The sequence below is a fragment of the Ciona robusta genome, chromosome 14 (assembly GCF_009617815.1).
Source record: "Ciona robusta chromosome 14, ASM961781v2".
Classification (NCBI taxonomy): Eukaryota; Metazoa; Chordata; class Ascidiacea; order Phlebobranchia; family Cionidae; genus Ciona; species Ciona robusta.
The window spans coordinates 4,936,394-4,956,297 of record NC_143248.1 but is presented as its reverse complement, the minus strand read 5'-3'; the positions used below and the strand labels follow the sequence as shown (position 1 = coordinate 4,956,297).

Here is a 19,904-nt window from a genome sequence, read left to right as displayed (position 1 = left end):
GAATTCTATAATAGGCTGTTATTTGTGTATCTGAAATGTTAAAAGCACGAGCACTTCGGATTCTGAGTTTAATAACTGTCGCATCTTGCTGCTCTACTAAACTGGTCCACATCCGTTTAGATTCTTGCATCGAAGCGACGTTTTAAAGTAGCTCGGTTTGCTTGTCTATCGATTGGTCTTTTGGCCTTTTACTTTCCGAGTCCAAATGGAATTAAAAGTAAGTCTAAAATCGATTGAGAGCCAGATATGGTCAGCTTGTTTGGGCGAATGCAACTGGGGAAAACAGGACATATGTCACTAGAGCTTTTACAAAGCAGTATGTGATACAGCTGGATATTACATTCTTGTTTGGCCCGTCGTCCTACCAGTATTTCACCAATAAAGAACCTAAGTCACCAATGACCGTCATGTGTTGCACAGGTTGCTGTATTCTCTAAGAGCGAGCAATTTCTTACGTGAATTGCATTTAATGATCTTCCTCTTCAAAACGATCAGGTGTATCATTTGAATTGTAATTCCCACTTCTGTTGAATTCTGTTTGACGAGATCACAGCATCCCGATTTAACGGGGCGAATAATTAAAATAGTTAACGCTGCTTAATCCGTTGAGTTTATCAACGTAAAAGGTCAGATAATCGATACAACATAAGGTTTAGATCGCCACTTTTCGTTCACGAACCAATCACACTGTGTTCTGTTACCGGTGATAGATACTGTTACAGCACATAATATCTCATATTTCCTGATCGTGTTTTAACGTTTATTCTTTAAAATTTCTTTGTTTACTACCAAATGAGGCGATAAAAAAACAATAAAAACAACCCATCTTACCCCAACCTATATAGCTTACTATAAGCACAGATATTTATTCGTGGCAGTATAGCTATACGTCATTTTCAACGCATTTTTGTACTATATAGAAAAACAACTATTGTTTGGTTAGTTTTCTCGTTTCTGTTTGTTATATTTTTTACAAAACATGAATAAATTGAGTAGCAGATGTATGCTGTGACCTCTGTATGCAATTTCATGCACTCTAGTTCTGTTCCTTTGGGAAAAAAGACTTCCGATCAATATAAAGATATGAAACCCACTCTACTGGTCTGATTGCAATTGTTGGTAATTAACCGAGGGCCCAATAAATCAATCTAAATGTGTTGGAATCTCTTGTATAAATTGCAATATTCAGATGAAATAAGTTAAAGATTTAAATAAAAGTCGCCTCTAAACCTTATCAACAACTGCTGGAGAATTTTAACTAAAATACCGGTGCAAAAGTATAGGTACCTAATGCAAGCGAGTTTTTCGAAATCTTAGTGGAAGTGACGTTCCTTTTGCTTCTATATTGCTTCAAGTTGCGTTAAAATATCGTTTCACAAGTATCGTGTGTTTGGTCATTAAAACCAAAGTGAAAATCGAGAGAACAACCGCGAATGCTGCGAGAGTAATTGAAACTATCGTTAATAGAGTTATAGTTCTGTTTTCGGTAACTTTTAAATCAAGTTCTTCGTTTGCTTTGTTTTGTATAGGAGCAGGGCGCATGCGCGGAGACAGAGGAACCGGTAGCAACGTCTGGGTATCGTCAGGTATACTCTTATATGTTTCGGAAACCGCAGTAACATTTTCAGACTCTGATAAGGCTAGCGTCGCATGTTTTAAGGGGGTTTCTTCTTCTAATTCTTCGTCATCATTTGGGAAGAAATCGTTCGAAATACGATCGGTCGTTTCGGCTGTAAAGTCCCCGCTTGCTTCGGAATCCCCCGCCGATGATTCATCCCCTGGAGCTATTTGCCGAATGCGCGCTTCTGCAAACATTAGGCCCAGCATCAATCAGTTATTCGATGATTCATTAATAGTCAGACGTACTTAAAACAGAGTATTTATATCTTACCCTTAGCTCTCTTGTATTGAAGCCAACTAGTTTGATTCGGTAAGCTGTCCAAAAACATCTCTGCGCACTGGTAATCGATAGGAATGCCATGGACATCACAGTCGGCTACTAAAGGCATGTCACTCGGGTGCAACACTCGTGGAAAGCACCATGAGCAAGCTCTGCACTTATAATGTGCGTTGTCCCAATAGAAACCTTATGGGAAGTAAAATATGACAATGAAAGATAAATATGGTCATAAAGTTTCATTACATTGTTAAAATACTTGATTAGCCTGTTATTTGAGCATGTATGACGAAATGCGCTGCAATAACATTTTACTGCGTAATAATGTTTACAAGCAGTTGTTGCATTGCCCAGCGTACAAAGCCTTCGTGTGGTATAGGAATTTATATGCACTTATACTTCAAAAAATATCAATGTAACCTATTTTTGCGGGATAACTGGGCAAGGGCATTCGTTATAACACATAGACCAATAATTGTATAGCGTCGAGCCTCGAACACGTTTCTGTCGTTCTGGTTAGAACATTATATAAGTTTATGGATATACATAACTTCAGATTGACAGATATTACGCTCTGCATTCATAGAAATAATATTTACCTTTGTCACAAGACTTGGTACACTGGGTGTCGCTCGTAAGCGTGCAGTTTCTTTCCATGTGTTGATGCGGGGCACAAGAAGAACATTCGCGGCAACGTTTGTGAGGTATTTTGTTGTTTGCGTAGGTGCGGCCCACTATACACGCCTCGCATACTGTGTCGGTGAACTGCCCGCATGGCCTACGCACTCCGTAGCCTGAAGGGCATCTATAGCATGGGACGCATCTTCTACGCACGTCTGAATGTGCACGGTTGGTATAGTAACCCCTTGGACACCGAACTGCGTAGGATGGGCTGGAATTCTGCGAAAAGAATCCGGTTTAAATATCAAACAAAACGCCTCGTTTACTCCGACACATTGTATAACAAGACGTTAACTTAGTGCGACATATACATATATATGGATACTTATGCCTGTGTATTGAAACGGAACGGGGAATTTCCACAATGCTGGGTGTATTTAAATTACAGTCAAGTTGTATTTGAGTAAGGCGAGACCATGTTTTTAAAGGGCACCGACACTTGAAAAGTGTTTTACCACTCCAAAATAATATATTGGTTTTCGTTGCCATAACACAGTTGCGTATTTGTTGATTTGTTTGCTTATGTATCGATTTAAACGGTGGTTTCCATACCCCGGGTCACGAACCTACTTAAAAACGAGCGTAAAAAGATAAAAGGAACGAAATTTAAAGAAACCCGCGAGGGCTCTCTGCACCAAAACAAACAGTTACAAAATACGAGGTAATATTAAAAATTGCGAAATGCAAAGTTACCTTTTGTTAGAATTACGGAGCATTGATTTACATTTTACAGCATTTGATTTCGACATTGTTTGCTTAGTCACGTAATAATCTAATCACACAGTACTGACTAAAAAACAATGTGTACGCATGTATGGGCTATAAAGTTTACTATTATTAGAAACAAAGCAACCAAACCGAAAGTGTTCACGGTAACGACGTAACCGCTGCTGCAATAGTGGTCGGAAGCAGCAGTGTATATTAAAATATATTTACAAATTACAAAGCGTAGATAATACCTGCCTTTTTGCGATTGCGCCGGCAGAAACCAATCGCGTAAGGATCTAGAATTACGCTGGAAGCTTAATAAAGCGATTATATCTCATTGAAAACAATAGGGATGACTGATTGATGGTCGAAAGTAGTGTACTTCAGCGTGAATTGAGGCCTGTAGTGTTGTGGATACTAAAATGTTACAAAAATGATGTTTACGGGATAAAGGTCATCGCTATGGATGCCTGCCTTTGTTATATAGACAGAGTAGTATAGGTAGCGCGCGATACGATGACGTAAAATAAAATAAGCGTAAATTGCGTGATTCACCAACGTAACTTCGCCCATTCTATTGTTGGGGTCGCATGTGGGCGGCTGGTGCAATGTTTAATATTACGGGGTTGAACTGCGCGGTATGACTATATTAGTCATCATTTTTACGAGCCAGGTTGTATATTCTACTGTTATATAACGAACCTTAAGCTTTAGATAACCAGATATCCCTATTGTATTGAATGCAGGTAAATTCTTAGCATTTCCCACCCGACTACGTATCGCGCTATTTGTCTTTGTATTTGGCAATTTTAGGGGTCAATGGGTTTCTTAGGGGTTGTACCGGCCTTTGTTCACTATTAAGTTAAAACCGTACGTCAGGGATTTAGCGTGGAAAATCACCCAGCAATCTTTTGTTAACCTTCACCCATATAAACCACCCGTAGGTTTGATCTCGTATCCCGTATATGCCATATTTAAACAGCTGGGCTCCAATACCGAGTTTCATGCAAGGTTATAGATTTACAGTCTCTACTTCAAGAAGAATTAAAATTTAATTAATCATTTAATTTTCCTACTTACCGAATATTCTACAAACACGGCAAGCACAAATAAGGCCAACAGTAGCGAATTTAAGTTTAAACTTCTCATACACACCTGTCCTGACTTTTTCGACCTCCTGTCAATCATATTTTTATCTATATTTATCTACGCTCTGTTTATTCTGCCCCCAGCCACTGGCGTAATGATCCAAATTGAGTCTTTAATCCAGGTATTTTATAAGCGCGTGCAAGGGGAATACCCTTAAATTGTGGAAACGAAAAAAAGGATTTTTTTCTCCGACTTCGTATCAGTGAATCATGGCCATTATTTTGCTCGCATATAAATAATAGCTTGTTATTGTAACGTCTTACATCTGATCTGATATAAATACCTTACATGTCACGTTACTTACGAAAGCAATCGAAACATTATAGGAAAGCTAATACTGCAAATATAGTAGAGTGGGGGAAGATGGGACACCTTTAGCACATAATATTCAAATAGCCTGATCGTGTTTTAAACAATTAACAACGGCCTGTGGAAGTCGTAAAGATACGGTGTTATAATTCACTGAATGTTCTTTGTTTACTACCAAATGAAAAGAGAAAACTAAACGAAAAGGTGTCCCATCTTTCCCACCCTTTTATATGACATTGAAACCAAGATGCAAATATTATTTTTTCTTGCTGTTTGTTAACCACATAACTGCAGTTGGCAATAGTAGCTACGAGCTATTACGGAAACTATAATCCAGCTTTTTAACGGTCTACCACACTTTAACTATAGCACTGATATGATAGTACGCTTAACACCCACCGCACCACCATGCACTTATGCCTATCACATTGGGGACTTTCTCCTAAATTTAAAACCTATGTGGGTGTCGGAATATCTTTGTTATTATTTATCGGACTTGCGATCAAATGTGTTTATACCTAAACCGTTATTGTCTTAAGAAAACCGCTGTTCCCGCCCACACTTAAAAAAAACCCACACGCAATTAAAAATCAATTCTATGTGTAGCAAAAATCCAATATTTAAATTGCTATGTTCTCAGCATCCAACATAAAATAAGTTTAATGCATTGGTTGCGAGTTTCGAAACACAAGCTCGTGTGGTAAGGCTGTAAGTTTCAATTCACAAATCGCCGCTTTTATATCAGCTGAGCCGTTCCGCCTAAATGTTTAACGTTTAGTTAATGATTTACGGACGAGGTTTACGCCTTTGAAGGCTAAACTGCTATACGCAGTCACTGTGTTGTGTAGTTTATATAAAGCTATATTGTATAGGTATAAGCACGTAGCACAGAATGCCAGATTCAGTTTAAAAGTTGATTTTATAGAATGTAGATAATGCTTACTGTTTATTGTAGTTTGGTAAGTTACAAACAATTAATATTTCAATTTAAACAAAGGTAGACTATTATTTTGTATTGTTTCCCCTTTAAACATTACATGTATAGATTTACACGCAGTCTGTAAAAACAGGCATATACAGACGTTGATACAGGGTAGCGTTGGTGGTTGGTATTTAGGAGTTGTTATTGATTATAGTGTAGGTAAGTATATAACGGTAAAACCATAGAGTCAAGTTGTTATGTGTATTTTGTAATTCATATGATAACTTACCATAGTGGTGGGTCTACTCATGTTTGTACTTGACGCCTCCCGTGCGCCATGGTGTGGTGACAATATTTGATTTACTTATATAGTAGGTCGGGTTATACAATAGATACCGTTCGCACATAATATCCCAGGTTTCCTAATCGTGTTCTAGCAACGCCAATTTAAATATTCATTGTTTTTATACTAAATGGGAAGATAAAAGACATTGAAAACATGTACCATCTTACCCCCGCCTATTTTATGAGTTGTACTACGTTCTTTTATGTTAAACTTGCACCGTTTTTTCATTAGAACAATTCTATATAGTTCAATACTGCCAATATTACTGACACAATGGCAAAACGTAGAAAGAAGCACGTACAAGTTACTTCACGCACGAAGCCCGAAACTATTAAGCCGAATAATAATATTCCGAGCAACGATGAAGTGGAAAAGAAAATAAAAGAAGTCGAAAAATTGTCTCAGAAGAAGTTTGGGATTTGGAACTGGTGGCAGCAGTTTACAACTTTCAAGAAAATATACATTCTGTCAGAAGTCGTAATTACATTAGTAGTGCTGGGGCTCGCTGTTTACGCTTTACAAATTAACAGAAGTCGGCAAGCAAAATTGCAAGAGGCATTAGAGGTTGCGAAAAATGATCTTAAAGATACGACAGCCACACACGAGGTTTACTCATCTATGGATGAATATTGCATGAACAATGATTGCAGCCACCAACAATATGAAGACGAGTTTGATATGGACGATTATATTTCGAATTAAATAACTTTTCAATTTCGAGTCGTTCATTTGTTATTAATGGGCAATTTTAAGTAGAAAAGTTTCAGGTAAACCAACAATTTAGACAACCCATTAGTACACCATTGGGTTAGGAGAACTGTGTGTCGTACCAAAGGATACGCAGATACGCTCACAAAGGTGGCAGATTCGAGCCTCGAACTTGTAACCTCTGAGATAGAGGCACGCTAACCAATCCGCACAAAGATGCCACCCTTATTAGGTGGTATGTATACAGCAAAATACAGAATTTGAATCAATCGAAATTTCCTGTTTTACAGCGATCGCAATTAGTTTTCTATTCGCGCCTATGCCTGTTTATGCGCGGTTTTTCTTGTGACGTCATAGAAATGACGCTTTATTCGATGACGTCATCACAGTCTCGTATGTACGCGATGTTGATATCGTTCGTGTAACACCGAATGTTTTTCTTACCATTCACCTTAGGTTTATTAAAGACAAAATACAACATATCAAGTTGCATTCGATGTAATCTATGATTATACTATGAACATGTTTATAACAGAATATCTGGAACTGATGGTGGCTTATTTACTGTAACAGGTGACAAATGCATTCATTCTGATAGCAGAAAATTTGCATCAATTTGTAATGACTAATGTTGTATCACGACTTATAGAAACTTTCGAGGTTAATTTCGAGCGCAGAAGCTGGACAAACCAGGTCAAAATTACTGATGACCTCGGGATGTAAAACACCAAGTTTACCAACCGCTTTACCACGAACATAAATCTCAGCACACCTGGATTGAACATTGGAATGAATAAAAGTCACTTATTGACAAAACAACTAAAAATTTTTATATTTGTCACTTGTTTATCATTGTATGACAGAAAGACTTTAGAATTTATAACAGAAATAACTATTTTCACAACTGGGTTTGAACAAGACAGTTTTAAAATGACAAAACCTATAAAAATATATTTTAACTGCAATATATTTAATATCGATTGTAGGCTACCTAGCATTAATACAGATTACGATTCTGCAATAAACTGATAACTTTTTACCTGCCAGGAAAATATGAAGGGTCTTCGGCACTCTTGATGCAATAACCTTTATCCTTGTACTCTGGGTCATTGGATTCCCATTTCACCTCAAGTATTTGCATAATACGATCAAGAAGACCATGTATTACCTAAAATAATGGATACAAAATTATGTTGCACCAGATATTTTACTGGTTCAATGCAGTGGCTCAGTCGTTTAGGCACTTGCATCGTAACCAAAGGGGACCCGGTTCAAAGCTTGAAGGCGATATTAATAATTATTGACTTATGTATTTGAGCAATGGATCGAATTGGGTTACATTTTGTAATATTCGCAATGAACTTTATTTACAGAAATGGCAAGTCGGCTAGAAAATATTAACCTAATCAAATTTCACAAGTTTTTTATCCAAACCATATTATAATGGCTGTTACATTTTGAACCAACCTCAAACCCTGGTAACTTATTATAACAAACTGCACCAATCCTTCTTTCATTTCTTGCCCCAGTTTCACGTGAGCCATCCTTCAATACAACTTCTTGTATTTCAAATATTTTAATCGGTAACGGCATCTTTCTGTTTGAAGCAACGGTCTTCAGCAACCCAGGTAGTAACGATGTGCGAACAACCTGTAATGTATGGGTTATTGTTGTCATGAATCGTAGTGGTTAGCATGCCTCTTAACCCAGAGGTTATGGGTTCATCAAGGCTCGTTGATGCTACCATTGTTGGCTATGTGTCTTTGGGCAAGATGGGTTGTTCAAGTTATCAGCCTGTTGTTTTCAGGCCACACAAGGATAAAGCAAATTACATTCATTCATTATGTCAAATATAACAGATACGGATGGCAATCAACAGTAAAACGCCTGTTGTAATAACACGCACACGCTTATAGATGAAAGTTTAAAACAAGCACAAGTTTACCTGGAATTCCAGAGTAGCTGGGTTGGAGATTTGAACGGCAAGATTTTCCATTTCTTTTCCTACTTGTCTCATCTTCTTCCCAACATCATCAGATGAACAAAGAGAGAAAGTTAAGACTTCAGTGAACCCAGCGCCTGAAACAAGGAGGACAAGCATGCTGTGATTTTTATAAATGTCTTTCAAACATGAAAAAAAATTAAAATTAGGTCATGTGCCAAAACATAACGTTTGCATCTATAACTAAATTATACTAAAACTCACTGACAATATCAACCTATTATATTTAAAGATAAAAACATCGTTATAGGTTATAGCTGAATTCGATGAACTGCATGAACATGATTTCAAATGGGGAGAAATATATCTTATGAAACCTGCAAGTTCAGGTCGTAATCTTTCTGACATTTTCATTGAGAGTTGTTGACCACCCACTGTGACCGAACGAGGGAATGTTTGGACAATATTGTCAAATCCAAGAGCGATTGCGCAATCCTCTACAATATCGCAAGCATGGATGACATCTGAGCGCGTGGGTGGAATTGTGACAAGAATTTCACCTTTTTCAACATTGGTTACTTCAGATCTGTGTTAAACAAGTATAATTATACAGCATTTAGCAGTGATGTTGCGTCTGCCTCCAACCTAGAGGTTATAGGTTCAAGGTTTGTCGCTGCTGCTATTGTGGGTTAATGTGTCACTTATGGGCTGTCTAAATTATCAGCCATACCCTACTAAAACAAAAAATATAAAACTTTGCCAGAAAACCAATTAATATTTGATGTGTTAATTGAATTGAATGTGTAAAGTTCACAAACCATGTATAAACTTTAAAAGAAAAAAAATTAGTTTCCTTTACCTTAAACACATCTTAGTTAAAAGATCAGCAATTTCTTCAGCTTTCAAATCAACTCCAATCTTGCTGTTTAGATTCCCAGCAGTGACAGTTTCTTGTCTGGAAATGTAAACAAGGTTTACTATTGTTAACACTGTGGGCGTAAAATTACGAAAAACTTAACACTTGTGTTGTTGTGTTATATACCAGTTTATAAAACCCACCCACAAAATTACTTACGTAGTAACTCGTAAGCGGGCATGAGGTGTATGAAACAGAAAACCCGTGTAATAACCACTGCCGTTTACCGGCTGCGCATAGATAAATACTTACATTGCATTCATTCGGATCACATTATATCTAAAAATAACCCTAACCCATACGGCATACAAACCGAAGTCAAGATTACCTGTATGATAAACTTGGAGTCTCCATAACAGTTCCATCATGACAATTAATATCAACTGGTTCTACTGTGAACTTATCTTCACAATGGCACGAAAACATGGTTACAATGGTGTCCAACGCTACTTTTGCCTTTGTCAGATCAGTAGCTGTGATTTCTATCAAGACATTCTTTGTGGTAAGCTTGATTTTCGAATGATCACCATTTATAATAGGGGGCATGGATAGAACAACACCTTTGCTGTCTCGTATTATTGGGTAAACAGAACTATCCTGGATTATTGGAAGAAAAGCTCTTAAATGAGAATCCTTTGAATAAAGCTCCATCAGCTCAACTGCTGTGTGTTCCTTGGTTTGATTCAAAGAAACAAATTGAATATCCGCTGGTGCTTGAGCATCGTATGTAAAAGGACCAGTTATTGTATCAAGGTCATGAGTCCCAATGGAGACAAGTGTTCGCCTTCTACCAATGTTGTGGTGAAGCTTATCCTGGGTGTAAATAAATTAAGAATATAGATGAATGGATAAATGTAACTGCTTTATCCTCAGGTGGCCGGTAAACGACAGTCGACATAACATAGGTGCTTTGTTTCATACACCTTGTGCCAGCTTATGAGTTACCAATACCATGTATGTTACTTTGTGGGCGATTATTATTTTTTTAACCAACCCCAAAAGATCTCTCTCACACTTTAGACACTTATAATGCATACACATAGCATACAAATACATAAATAAACTTCCAATTATGTTTCCCTAGACATGTACCTGCAGGTCTATAAAGCTTTCATAACCTTCTTTTGTGAAAGTAATATTCCTTAGAACAGCTCCAACGCAAAAGGGGCGAATTTGCTGAGTTGACGGGGTGACATTAATTTGTTGCTTTACCCCATTTATTGGGGCAACACATCGGTAGTTTGGGGCCGGTTCCTTTTTCAAGAAAACTTTTAAAGCCTGAACAAGTCCTTCCATGCAAAGTAGATCATACCTGGATAAATATTATTTTTGATTTGAGCAGTTAAAAAATCATAGCCAAATGATGCATGACGCTAGTCTTAGAAGTCAGAAGTAATCTTTTTCTACACATTATCTGTAAGGTGGCGCTAACTTTTTGTTCTGTATTATCTGTGCAGATTAAACAGATTTTAACCTAAGGTTACTAATACGGCAGTTCCTGACGAGATCTTGTAAGTGTAAAACAGGTATTTCTGGTCCTTTTGAGTATGTATGCAGTTGTAAAAATCCCGCAGCATAAACAAGCATAATATACAAAACTGTATGCAGTTGCAAAAATCCCGGAGCATAAACAAGCATATATACAAAACTGTATGCAGTTGCAAAAATCCCGGGGCATAAACAAGCATATATACAAAACTGTATGCAGTTGCAAAAATCCCGGAGCATAAACAAGCATATATACGAAACTGTATGCAGTTGCAAAAATCCCGGAGCATAAACAAGCATAGTATATACAAAACGTTAACAGACCTTTAATATTATATAACATTTCAAAAATTTGTACTGTGTGCAAACAAAATAACAAAAAAAAAATACTGACAAAAAAAACAATAAAAAGACCAAGGTTGAAACATTCAAACAAATCAAAAAGCAGACAATACTCTAACCTGTTTGCTGGTATGTCTATTTTGTATATCACAGCATCCGAAGCACCTATTGCTTTACTCTCTCCTTGTTCTTTTTCAATCTGTTCCTTCTCAGAAGTAACTTCATCCAGTTCGATGCCATATTGAAAACATAATTCATCAAACCCTTCCTCAGTGTATGTTTCACCGAGACACTTGAATAGGTCATCACGATTTACCCCAATAGTTGGCATTTTAAATTTATATTCTAAAATAATAGTGCAGAGAAAAATGAATTATTTTATACAATAAAGTAAAGTAGTTTTCTATTTTAGTGTTTTTTAACGATAGCTCCTTCTCCCACGCTGACGCAAGGCGAATGAAAACTGAAAATTTTCATGACACATGTTTTTCTGCATGACTGAGCACACTACGGTAGTATGAATTCTTTTTGGGGAGTGGTTTTAATTCAAAACACTTTTCCACCTATCAGTTATCATCCTCAAATACATATAATGCTTTCTAATGCGCAAAACAACTTATTTGCAAAGTTATCATATAGTATCACACTACAACATTTTTATAACGATATAACATACCGAACTGTTATTTATTTGTACGGTTATGAAAACAAAAATAAAATTAATGAGATACAGCGAAATACAAACGATCATTTAAAACATTGTTTACTCTGTGCTGCAACGGTTTTGGTCACTTTAAGAGTTTTCGAGGTTACATCATCGTATACTTAAGTATACGATGGTTACATAATACGGTGGCAATGTATTATCAAAGAAAAACTGATATTTTTTTGTGTATACAGAGTTGATTTTGTATAGAACAGGTTATTACATGCATTTAAAGAATGACACCGAATTTGTTGGCAAAATGATCGAGATATGTGTTGTGTATACAATCTATCAAAAAAACAATAAAATAATTCAAGGTAGTTAAAGGATGAGATTCCATCAACCACCGCATGCTCTTCCTTGATCTGCCAGGGTTTTGTATCTGAATATAAAGGAACATACATTAGGATGGGGGAAGACGGGATACCTGATATCCTAATTGTCTGATGGTGTTTTCAACGATTAACAACGTTCTATAGAAGTTGTGAGGATACGGTTTTATAATTCTTTGAATGTTCTTTGTTTATTACTATACAGGCAAGTGTGTTTACTAATGTGCCACGAAACACACTGGCTACTAACCCATACTTACCTAATAAACTGTTCTTTCCATGTTTTATAATCGTCGAGCCATTTTCTGTAGTTGTCCAACCATCTCTGCATTACTGCAGCATCCACGCATCCGTCAGGACAAGTAGAAGGTGGCAACGTTGTCTGTAGTTACAATGTATATATATTAACACTTCGGGTATAGGGTAAAGTAGGTTTATAGTAGGGTGGGGTAAGATGGGATATGTTTTATTCTCTTTTATCGTCCCATTTGGTAGCGAAAAAGACTACACAAAAATATAACAATAACCCGCGAATCTAAAAAATCTACCCACATTTTTAGGCATCGATTAATAAACCTTTCGATCTAAAAATAAATGACGTGTAATACCTCTGGGAACGTAGAGGAAGGGAATTGTGCTGAAGTTACATTGCTTTGTGGTGAGGTCGTGTCTACAACGGAGGCGCCAGTCGTTCTTTCAGCTTCTAGAATTTTCCAGAGAATATGTACAAAAAATAGAATTGGTATTGATTTGAAAAAAAAACGATTAGTCAACTTAGTAGCATGATAATGTATTACTGTGGGGTAAGATGGGACACCTTTAGCACATAATATCCATATATCCCGATCGGGTTTTAAACACTTAACAACTGTCTGTGTGACAGTCGCGAGGATATATGGTTTTATAATTCTTTGAATGTTATACACGCCTTGATATAAAGTATAGGACTGCGTCACGAACACGGTATTGTTGTTTGGCACAAGCGACGAACGTTATCGATTACTTTTATTTACCACCACTAAGATCGCTGCATCGGTTGCAAGCCACGGGGCATCGTAGTTGTTCTGATAGTTTAAGAAACTGACACGGCGTAGCAGCGATAAGAGCCTCGCATATCGTTTCGTCTGTACAGTTGTGTCCGTCTCCTAAAATACGATTAACGTGTGGTAAGTTAGAAGCGATTAAACGGCCTTAACCTCAAACAAGAGACAAATGGAATGATTTAACTGGTTTACCGCTAGCGACGCCACTGATGGCTAAACATCGGTCTGCCAATGAGATTACAAGTTGTTTGAATGTCGAACTAAATAAGCTCAATGCGCTTTATAGCTCGCACAAATAGCCGAGGGCAATATGGGCCTCTGCTTCAACAGTAGTTGCGCAATATCTTTGTTTATTGTATTTTACATGGTTTAAACCGTTCTTGATGCGAATCAGACTTTCTACTCTATATGGGTGTGGTTTTGCGGCAAGGCATGTCAATGGATTCTTGATTTAAGCCAAAGTTGGCCCACATTACCCCAGCGCACCCATAGAGATAAAGTAGTTTAACAAAAAAAAATTATACATAAAACGTTACCTTGCGATTGTTGTGCCGCGGCCATCCAAACACCCAGAAACAAAATGATGACTTTTCCAAAAACAAACATAACTCCGCACTATATATGATTGATACAGAAATAAAGTTACCGTCTGTATAGTTAGCACGGTTAAATATAAATCCAACAACAAACGAAGAACGCGTGTCGATTCTTAACCACGACTTTAATGCACGGTTTCTGGAGTAATTATTGATCTGCACGTTTATGCTTGAGCAAACACTGCATAGTTCTGCTAATTGGCATTTACCTACCAACGCAATTAACTATCGCTCTGGTGTAAATATTGCTTATTGACATCTATATATTATGAAATATTCGTTCCGTATACCTATATGTAGTAGAGTGGGGTAAGATGGGACACATTTTAAAACACAATCAGTATATGCTGTAATGGTGTCCCGTCTTACCCCACTCTACTATATTTGACGTGTATGTGTACCAACGACTGCGCTATGATGATAATTCCTTTCTTTTCGCTGCTCTAATAAATCTTCGTTGCTGTATTCGAAAAGATAAATAAAAATGATGTCATGTTCTCTATGTAGTTAATCTGGTCACGCTTACTCTTAAGTCCAAGGCTACCGTTGGTGTTTCCCAAATCAGAGCAAAACCTAATTCGTTAAAATTTGTACTACGTACTACAATCCTAAGAAACGCTCTAGGAACTGAAAGCGAATACCTCATAAAACGTATAGACAGTTTTAGAAAAAAGTTCCGGTAGATAACTATCTAATATTACGCTGTCCCGCTTACGGAAACCGTGTTTCTCCCTCTTTGTATAACAATCCCTTGTGAGTTGCCCGCTACACAGCAAAAGGTTAATAAAGTTTGTTGTCGGCAAAGTCAAAAACATAAAAAGGATTGCCAGAAGCGATCTTCAATGACGACAAAACGAAAGGTTAAATATATCAAATTTATGACGCGATGTGTCATACTATGACGTAAATCAGCAGCAGATACAGTTGGACATGCCATTGCGGATTTTGTTTCACTAGGTGACGCGTTAGAGCAACACAAAGGAAATGCGAGAGGCTTGTTTGTGTGTCGAGTTCGATTTGACCAGAAATCGGAGAACGATAATCGTTCAGATATTTTCGTATTACTTCATTTGCTTTAACGACATCGACTATTTGTAGTTCAGAAAATTACACATTACTATGCGGGAAATGTATTGTTTTGATCTTTGTTGCACCGAGAATTGAGAATTCCGATTTAACACACAATTTGTAATTAACGTTTAAATAAAAGCGCGAAATCTAAAATGTATGAACTTTTAGCTTTGTGAGACTTGGATTTTTTTATTTTATTATTTAAAAAAAAAAACAATACAAATCCAATGTATATGCACTGGTTTGTAACTTTTTAAACAACTGTTAGTATTTGAATGAATATATTTATTCTACAATGCGGTAATTTTGATATTTTTAGTGTGTAATACCTTAATCAATGCATTCTGTTTACTGCTACCATCACAAATATCGGCTGAAAACTTCTTTGTTGGTTTCTTTTAGTGATTATTTAGACTAAATTAAAATTATAATTTATTTTTATGTTTCACTTAGAGCAAGAAAATACACAAATCAACTATGGTTGAGGTTTTTATTTTAATGCATTTGAATTTAACGCGAATACGATCGTTACAACAGTGCAAATTAAAACAGCAGTCGCTAATGGCCTCCATCACGAATTAACTGGCTTCTGAAAAATTAAAACAGGATTAAAATACCTTCATATTTTATGTGGCTGGCGTTGGTGGAAAGCCACTACGGCACGACAAGCCCCCAGCCAATGGTAGTGGGTTTCTACTTAGGTGAGAAACCCTTGCGGGATGTTACTGTCCACGCAGGTAAAAGCGACCCGCATAGACAAAAATGATACAGCGAATGCACATACACGCGTGCACGACAACGACAAAAAGACAAAAATAATACGAGGTGCAAATACAAAAAAGCGCGAAAAGGCCAGCAGTACACACAACAGCTCATTCATATCCAAATAATGGACGGTTACGATAAGTTAACTAACGTGGACCCAATCAATGAAACATCTTCAATGAAAATATGGTTCAAATCCTGAAGGATTAATCAGCTGCAGTGTATAAATTACTAAATGTCCGACGACAAGGAGTCGAAGCCAATGACGTCTCCGCATGTCCTAATCACCTGACAAGTCGCCATGTTTGGTACCGCAACACTCTCGTCGTATCTTCACGCAATATAATATCGTTCGGATGTTAAGCACCGCTTCGACCGCCATGAAACTACGTCAGGTTGTTACGAACCGCACTAATAGTGATCTAAATACCCGAGCGCATAGCATCATTGTACCAGTAGTGACCTAAAACTAGCGTAGCATCACTGGCGGCGACGTCTGAGCAACAACCCAACGGTAACATAACTCAGTCTAGAACCGTGACATAACCGCACCGAACGCTGGGGCTTGATGTCCCATCGACGTAGCGTAATTGTAACGTGGCCAGCGTCACAATTAGGCTTTTGTAAAAACAGCAACATGTTAATGGGGTCTATTATTAACTATTGAAAAATAAGGAATATCAAATCTAAAGTTTATTTGCGTGTATAATATAATACGCGTGGATATTACTCAAGTTTTTGTGTACCAACATGCCGTTCTTATAAAGTGATTGGGACAATGCAGAATCGTTGAAAGATTCGACCTTTACAGAAGAAATACGCAATGACGTGTACAACAACAAAATCCGATCCATCAAGATGTTTGCCATAGTTTCATCGCAAATATTTCATTGATATGAGAAATGCACTAAAGTAGTGACTGACAAAAAGGCTGGCCATATTAGGTCCAGCATAAATGAGGCACAAACACAAATCCGGCAACACTGTAAGAGTGCTCCAGAAACCACACCTCAACAACACACAACTCCTAAGCCTAAGCAAAACCTCAAACCGGCATCCTTATTGTCGTCTTCGTCTTTGTTCTTCGTCTGTAAAATAAACGTAAATTAGGTTGGGGTAAGATGGTCCATGTCTTTTATCGTCCCATTTGGTAGCAAACAAAGAATATTTACAGAATTATAAGCCAGCACGTGACTGCATTAAAGAGTGTTCTTAATTATTAAAACAACGATCAGGTAAAATAGATAATGTTCTTTAATCCATCTTACCCTACACTATTAATATTACAAACCACGCATCTTATAGTCACCGGTTCATTTCATATCGTGATGTACAAATTATTTTTTAACTTTCCAGCAAACATTAATTATTATACGGAAACTTATTTTGCCAACTAAAGTTTTTTAATAGTAATATAAAATATTACACACTATATACCTTGCGCTTTTCTTCTGCAGCATATAGGCTACGCTTGCTTTTCTGCAACAATAAAATAAAAAAACGTCGGGGTTTATATTATGACGTCACAATTACCTTCATTCCCGATTCTCCCTTTGTCCTCTTTGATTCTCTGTGACGTCATATACTATGTTCTAAAATAAAAATGGTGCTTCAAATAAGATTGTGACGAAACCAAACAACTTACGAAGGTGGTTCTTCTGTGGCGTCATCATCACTTCGTGACGTCACATCTCTGATGTCACCCAGATAAGAACTGGTGTACGTAACAATGCTTATTGTGAAATATACTTTACCAAATCGTTTATCTTCGTGCTTCATTTCTAGCTAACGGCACAAATATATTTTAGATTAAAATATGGAAGTAATGGCCTTGCAACGATGCAAAAGCGCGCATGGGGCCCCATGGAAAAATGTCGCGAAAAGCAAAGTATGAAAGAAAACGCAATGTGACGTCGCACACGTGTGCTCGTGGGGTTATGACGTAATAATCGCGAGCGATGGCGAAGCGGGTATGACGCGATGTCATACAGACGTATTGTGACGTAACGCAGCGATTGTGTGTATACCATTGTCATGACGCGAGTTACGTGTATTATGACAAAATAAATAACCGAAGTGAAATTCCTAAAATAAGTTTGTTGAAATAGTAAAATACATAATACATAAAATAAGAATACCAATCGCAAGGCACAATACTAGGTAAGTAGTTTATATTGACATTAAATAACTCAGTTACATTAAATAACTAAACGTAAACATATAGATTATAACAAGTAATACCCAACAGTTGCAATAGTACTTAACTTCTTGCAGAAGAAACAAATATAATCCTGCTCTGAGTTCATCCAAACAGTGTAGCTTTGTCGTTGCTTCATCCAAACTGCTTTGTACAGTTGCAACGAGTTGTAAGGACGACGTTTTACACGCCCGGGAATCAACGAAAAGCGGGAGATGCCGGTTAATCAAAATTATTGACGTGGTGAATTTAAATTCCCCACTTTTCTCGGTTGCCCTGTCGTGTGCATAATAATTGAGCACGCAGTCGGTCATTTAGTTCCCATTTGATCGAACAGTTGTTCATGTTCTTTTCCATGATTCTCGCATTAATTCTATTGATTGAAATCAAATCATAATACATAGTAGGTTGGAGCAAAACGGCACACCTTTCATTTTATGTTAGGTTTAAGTACAATAACATTCAATTTATGCTGCATGGAGTTGGAATATTTGCGTCATTCGTTTGCGTCATCGTAAATATGATGACGCATGTATATCACCATGCGGTTCTTAAGTATATCTGCGTGTGTGTGGACAGTGTGGTATATAGCTTGTATAGAGTAAACACATTGTTTTTGACTTTAATTTAAAGCTTCACATTTGTGTAGGGCGCATTATAGTCTTTACATATTAAACCCAAGTTTTAATTGGTTGTACATGAATGTAGGGGAAGATGGGACACACCCACCCTACTATATATGTGTAGTAAGGTTGGGAAAAATGAGACAGGATTTTTAGGCGCCAGTGGTAGCCATCTTACCCCATGTAGTACTATACTCAAAGTTATAAGAAAATATATAATCTCCCCACACATTCCAAAGACCCTACGCAATGTGATTACATTACAGCATACTTTAAGCAGATTAGGCGATCCGTTTAATTTGAACAAGGATTAAACAGAACCGATATTCCTTTGTCGGTTTGTTTATTAATTTTCGTAAGTTCACGTAGTAATATTAAGGAGTGTACATGTTTTCTTTGAAAAGAATATGGAATTGTCAAATGCATACTTTGTATTGTAATGATTATACTGTAGGGTGGGGAAAGAGACACTTTTAGCACATAATATCCAAATATCCTGATCGTGGTTTAAACAATTAACAACGGTCTATGGGAGCTGAAGAAAACGGTTTTATAATTTGTTTATTATTCTTTATTTATTGACAAATGGGACGAGAAAAATAACATAAAAAGGTGTTCTATCCATTCCCGCCTTGTTATATATTTGTTAAAATTTTTTTATATTTCATGTCCATACTTCAAATTGAAATATACTGAACCCGACACGTCTGCGACCATTATCCGTTCAAGTGATTTCAACAGTTCGATTTTGAACACTCAAGACAACTTGACTGTTGTCAAGTGGCGTAACCCCTCCACTGATATTGTGCTTACACAATGCCAGCTTTCTGCCATAAAATAACAACTCGTAAACGAAAACGTTTAGTTGCTAAGGAGCTGTGTATAAGGAGAAATAACAATCTACAAAATACAGCATATAGTGTGGTTACGTTACAGCTAACCAAACCAAAATCAATAAATCTGTTCGCGATTTACAGAAACACAATTGATGTCACGCCATGAGGCGACAATTGATTCGACAATTTCGTTTGTTTTATAAAACCAGACAGTCGCCAAGACCGCTCCTCTTATTGTGACGTCATAGGGAGAAATCTTTGCAATTTTCAAACCCTAGTTTGAGCGGACGTTCAAAATACAAAATTATTTTCTTGACCCAAAAAAGT

General features: G+C 37.1%; 3 protein-coding genes and 1 long non-coding RNA gene across 4 annotated transcripts; all 4 read right to left on the bottom strand.

Moving 5' to 3' along the window:
* Nucleotides 1–247: 247 nt before the first annotated feature.
* Nucleotides 248–4,767, bottom strand: LOC149725271 (uncharacterized). Its single transcript, XM_089892938.1, has 4 exons — nt 4,367–4,767; nt 2,497–2,797; nt 1,892–2,086; nt 248–1,805 (listed from the first exon to the last, which is right to left on the bottom strand). The coding sequence occupies exons 1-4, from the start codon at nt 4,472–4,474 to the stop codon at nt 1,351–1,353; spliced, it is 1,059 nt and encodes a 352-aa protein (XP_089749064.1). The 5' UTR covers nt 4,475–4,767; the 3' UTR covers nt 248–1,350.
* Nucleotides 4,768–7,202: 2,435 nt separating this feature from the next.
* On the bottom strand, nt 7,203–11,792 carry LOC149725270 (phenylalanine--tRNA ligase beta subunit-like). The gene is made up of 9 exons (XM_089892918.1): nt 11,528–11,792; nt 10,671–10,890; nt 9,907–10,391; nt 9,522–9,617; nt 9,040–9,248; nt 8,666–8,799; nt 8,188–8,370; nt 7,761–7,888; nt 7,203–7,492 (listed from the first exon to the last, which is right to left on the bottom strand). Exons 1-9 carry the CDS (start codon nt 11,737–11,739, stop codon nt 7,357–7,359), a joined length of 1,803 nt encoding a protein of 600 aa, XP_089749044.1. The 5' UTR covers nt 11,740–11,792; the 3' UTR covers nt 7,203–7,356.
* Nucleotides 11,793–12,076: 284 nt separating this feature from the next.
* Nucleotides 12,077–14,785, bottom strand: LOC149725269 (uncharacterized). Its single transcript, XM_089892947.1, has 6 exons — nt 14,487–14,785; nt 14,026–14,224; nt 13,460–13,591; nt 13,055–13,149; nt 12,707–12,828; nt 12,077–12,496 (listed from the first exon to the last, which is right to left on the bottom strand). The coding sequence occupies exons 2-6, from the start codon at nt 14,093–14,095 to the stop codon at nt 12,454–12,456; spliced, it is 462 nt and encodes a 153-aa protein (XP_089749073.1). The 5' UTR covers nt 14,096–14,224; nt 14,487–14,785; the 3' UTR covers nt 12,077–12,453.
* Nucleotides 14,786–15,632: 847 nt separating this feature from the next.
* LOC149725268 (uncharacterized) lies at nt 15,633–18,260 on the bottom strand. Its single transcript, XR_016386526.1, has 3 exons — nt 17,455–18,260; nt 17,359–17,400; nt 15,633–17,009 (listed from the first exon to the last, which is right to left on the bottom strand). It is a non-coding gene; the product is annotated as an uncharacterized LOC149725268 (long non-coding RNA).
* Nucleotides 18,261–19,904: the final 1,644 nt, after the last annotated feature.

Bases quoted from the DNA above. Each gene is read 5' to 3' on its own strand.
- LOC149725271 (XM_089892938.1), bottom strand. From the start codon at position 4,474: ATGATTGACAGGAGGTCGAAAAAGTCAGGACAGGTGTGTATGAGAAGT. The intron at 2,798-4,366 runs GTAAGTAGGAAA...TTCTTTTCGCAG, and splicing joins CCGTGTTTGTAGAATATTCG to AATTCCAGCCCATCCTACGC. The intron at 2,087-2,496 runs GTAAATATTATT...ACTTCCCATAAG, and splicing joins TACCAAGTCTTGTGACAAAG to GTTTCTATTGGGACAACGCA.
- LOC149725270 (XM_089892918.1), bottom strand. From the start codon at position 11,739: ATGCCAACTATTGGGGTAAATCGTGATGACCTATTCAAGTGTCTCGGT. The intron at 9,249-9,521 runs GTAAAGGAAACT...TGTTTAACACAG, and splicing joins TTAACTAAGATGTGTTTAAG to ATCTGAAGTAACCAATGTTG. The intron at 8,800-9,039 runs GTTTCATAAGAT...TCCTTGTTTCAG, and splicing joins ATTACGACCTGAACTTGCAG to GCGCTGGGTTCACTGAAGTC.
- LOC149725269 (XM_089892947.1), bottom strand. From the start codon at position 14,095: ATGTTTGTTTTTGGAAAAGTCATCATTTTGTTTCTGGGTGTTTGGATG. The intron at 12,829-13,054 runs GTATTACACGTC...TTGTAACTACAG, and splicing joins CTTCCTCTACGTTCCCAGAG to ACAACGTTGCCACCTTCTAC. The intron at 12,497-12,706 runs GTAAGTATGGGT...CTTTATATTCAG, and splicing joins TGGAAAGAACAGTTTATTAG to ATACAAAACCCTGGCAGATC.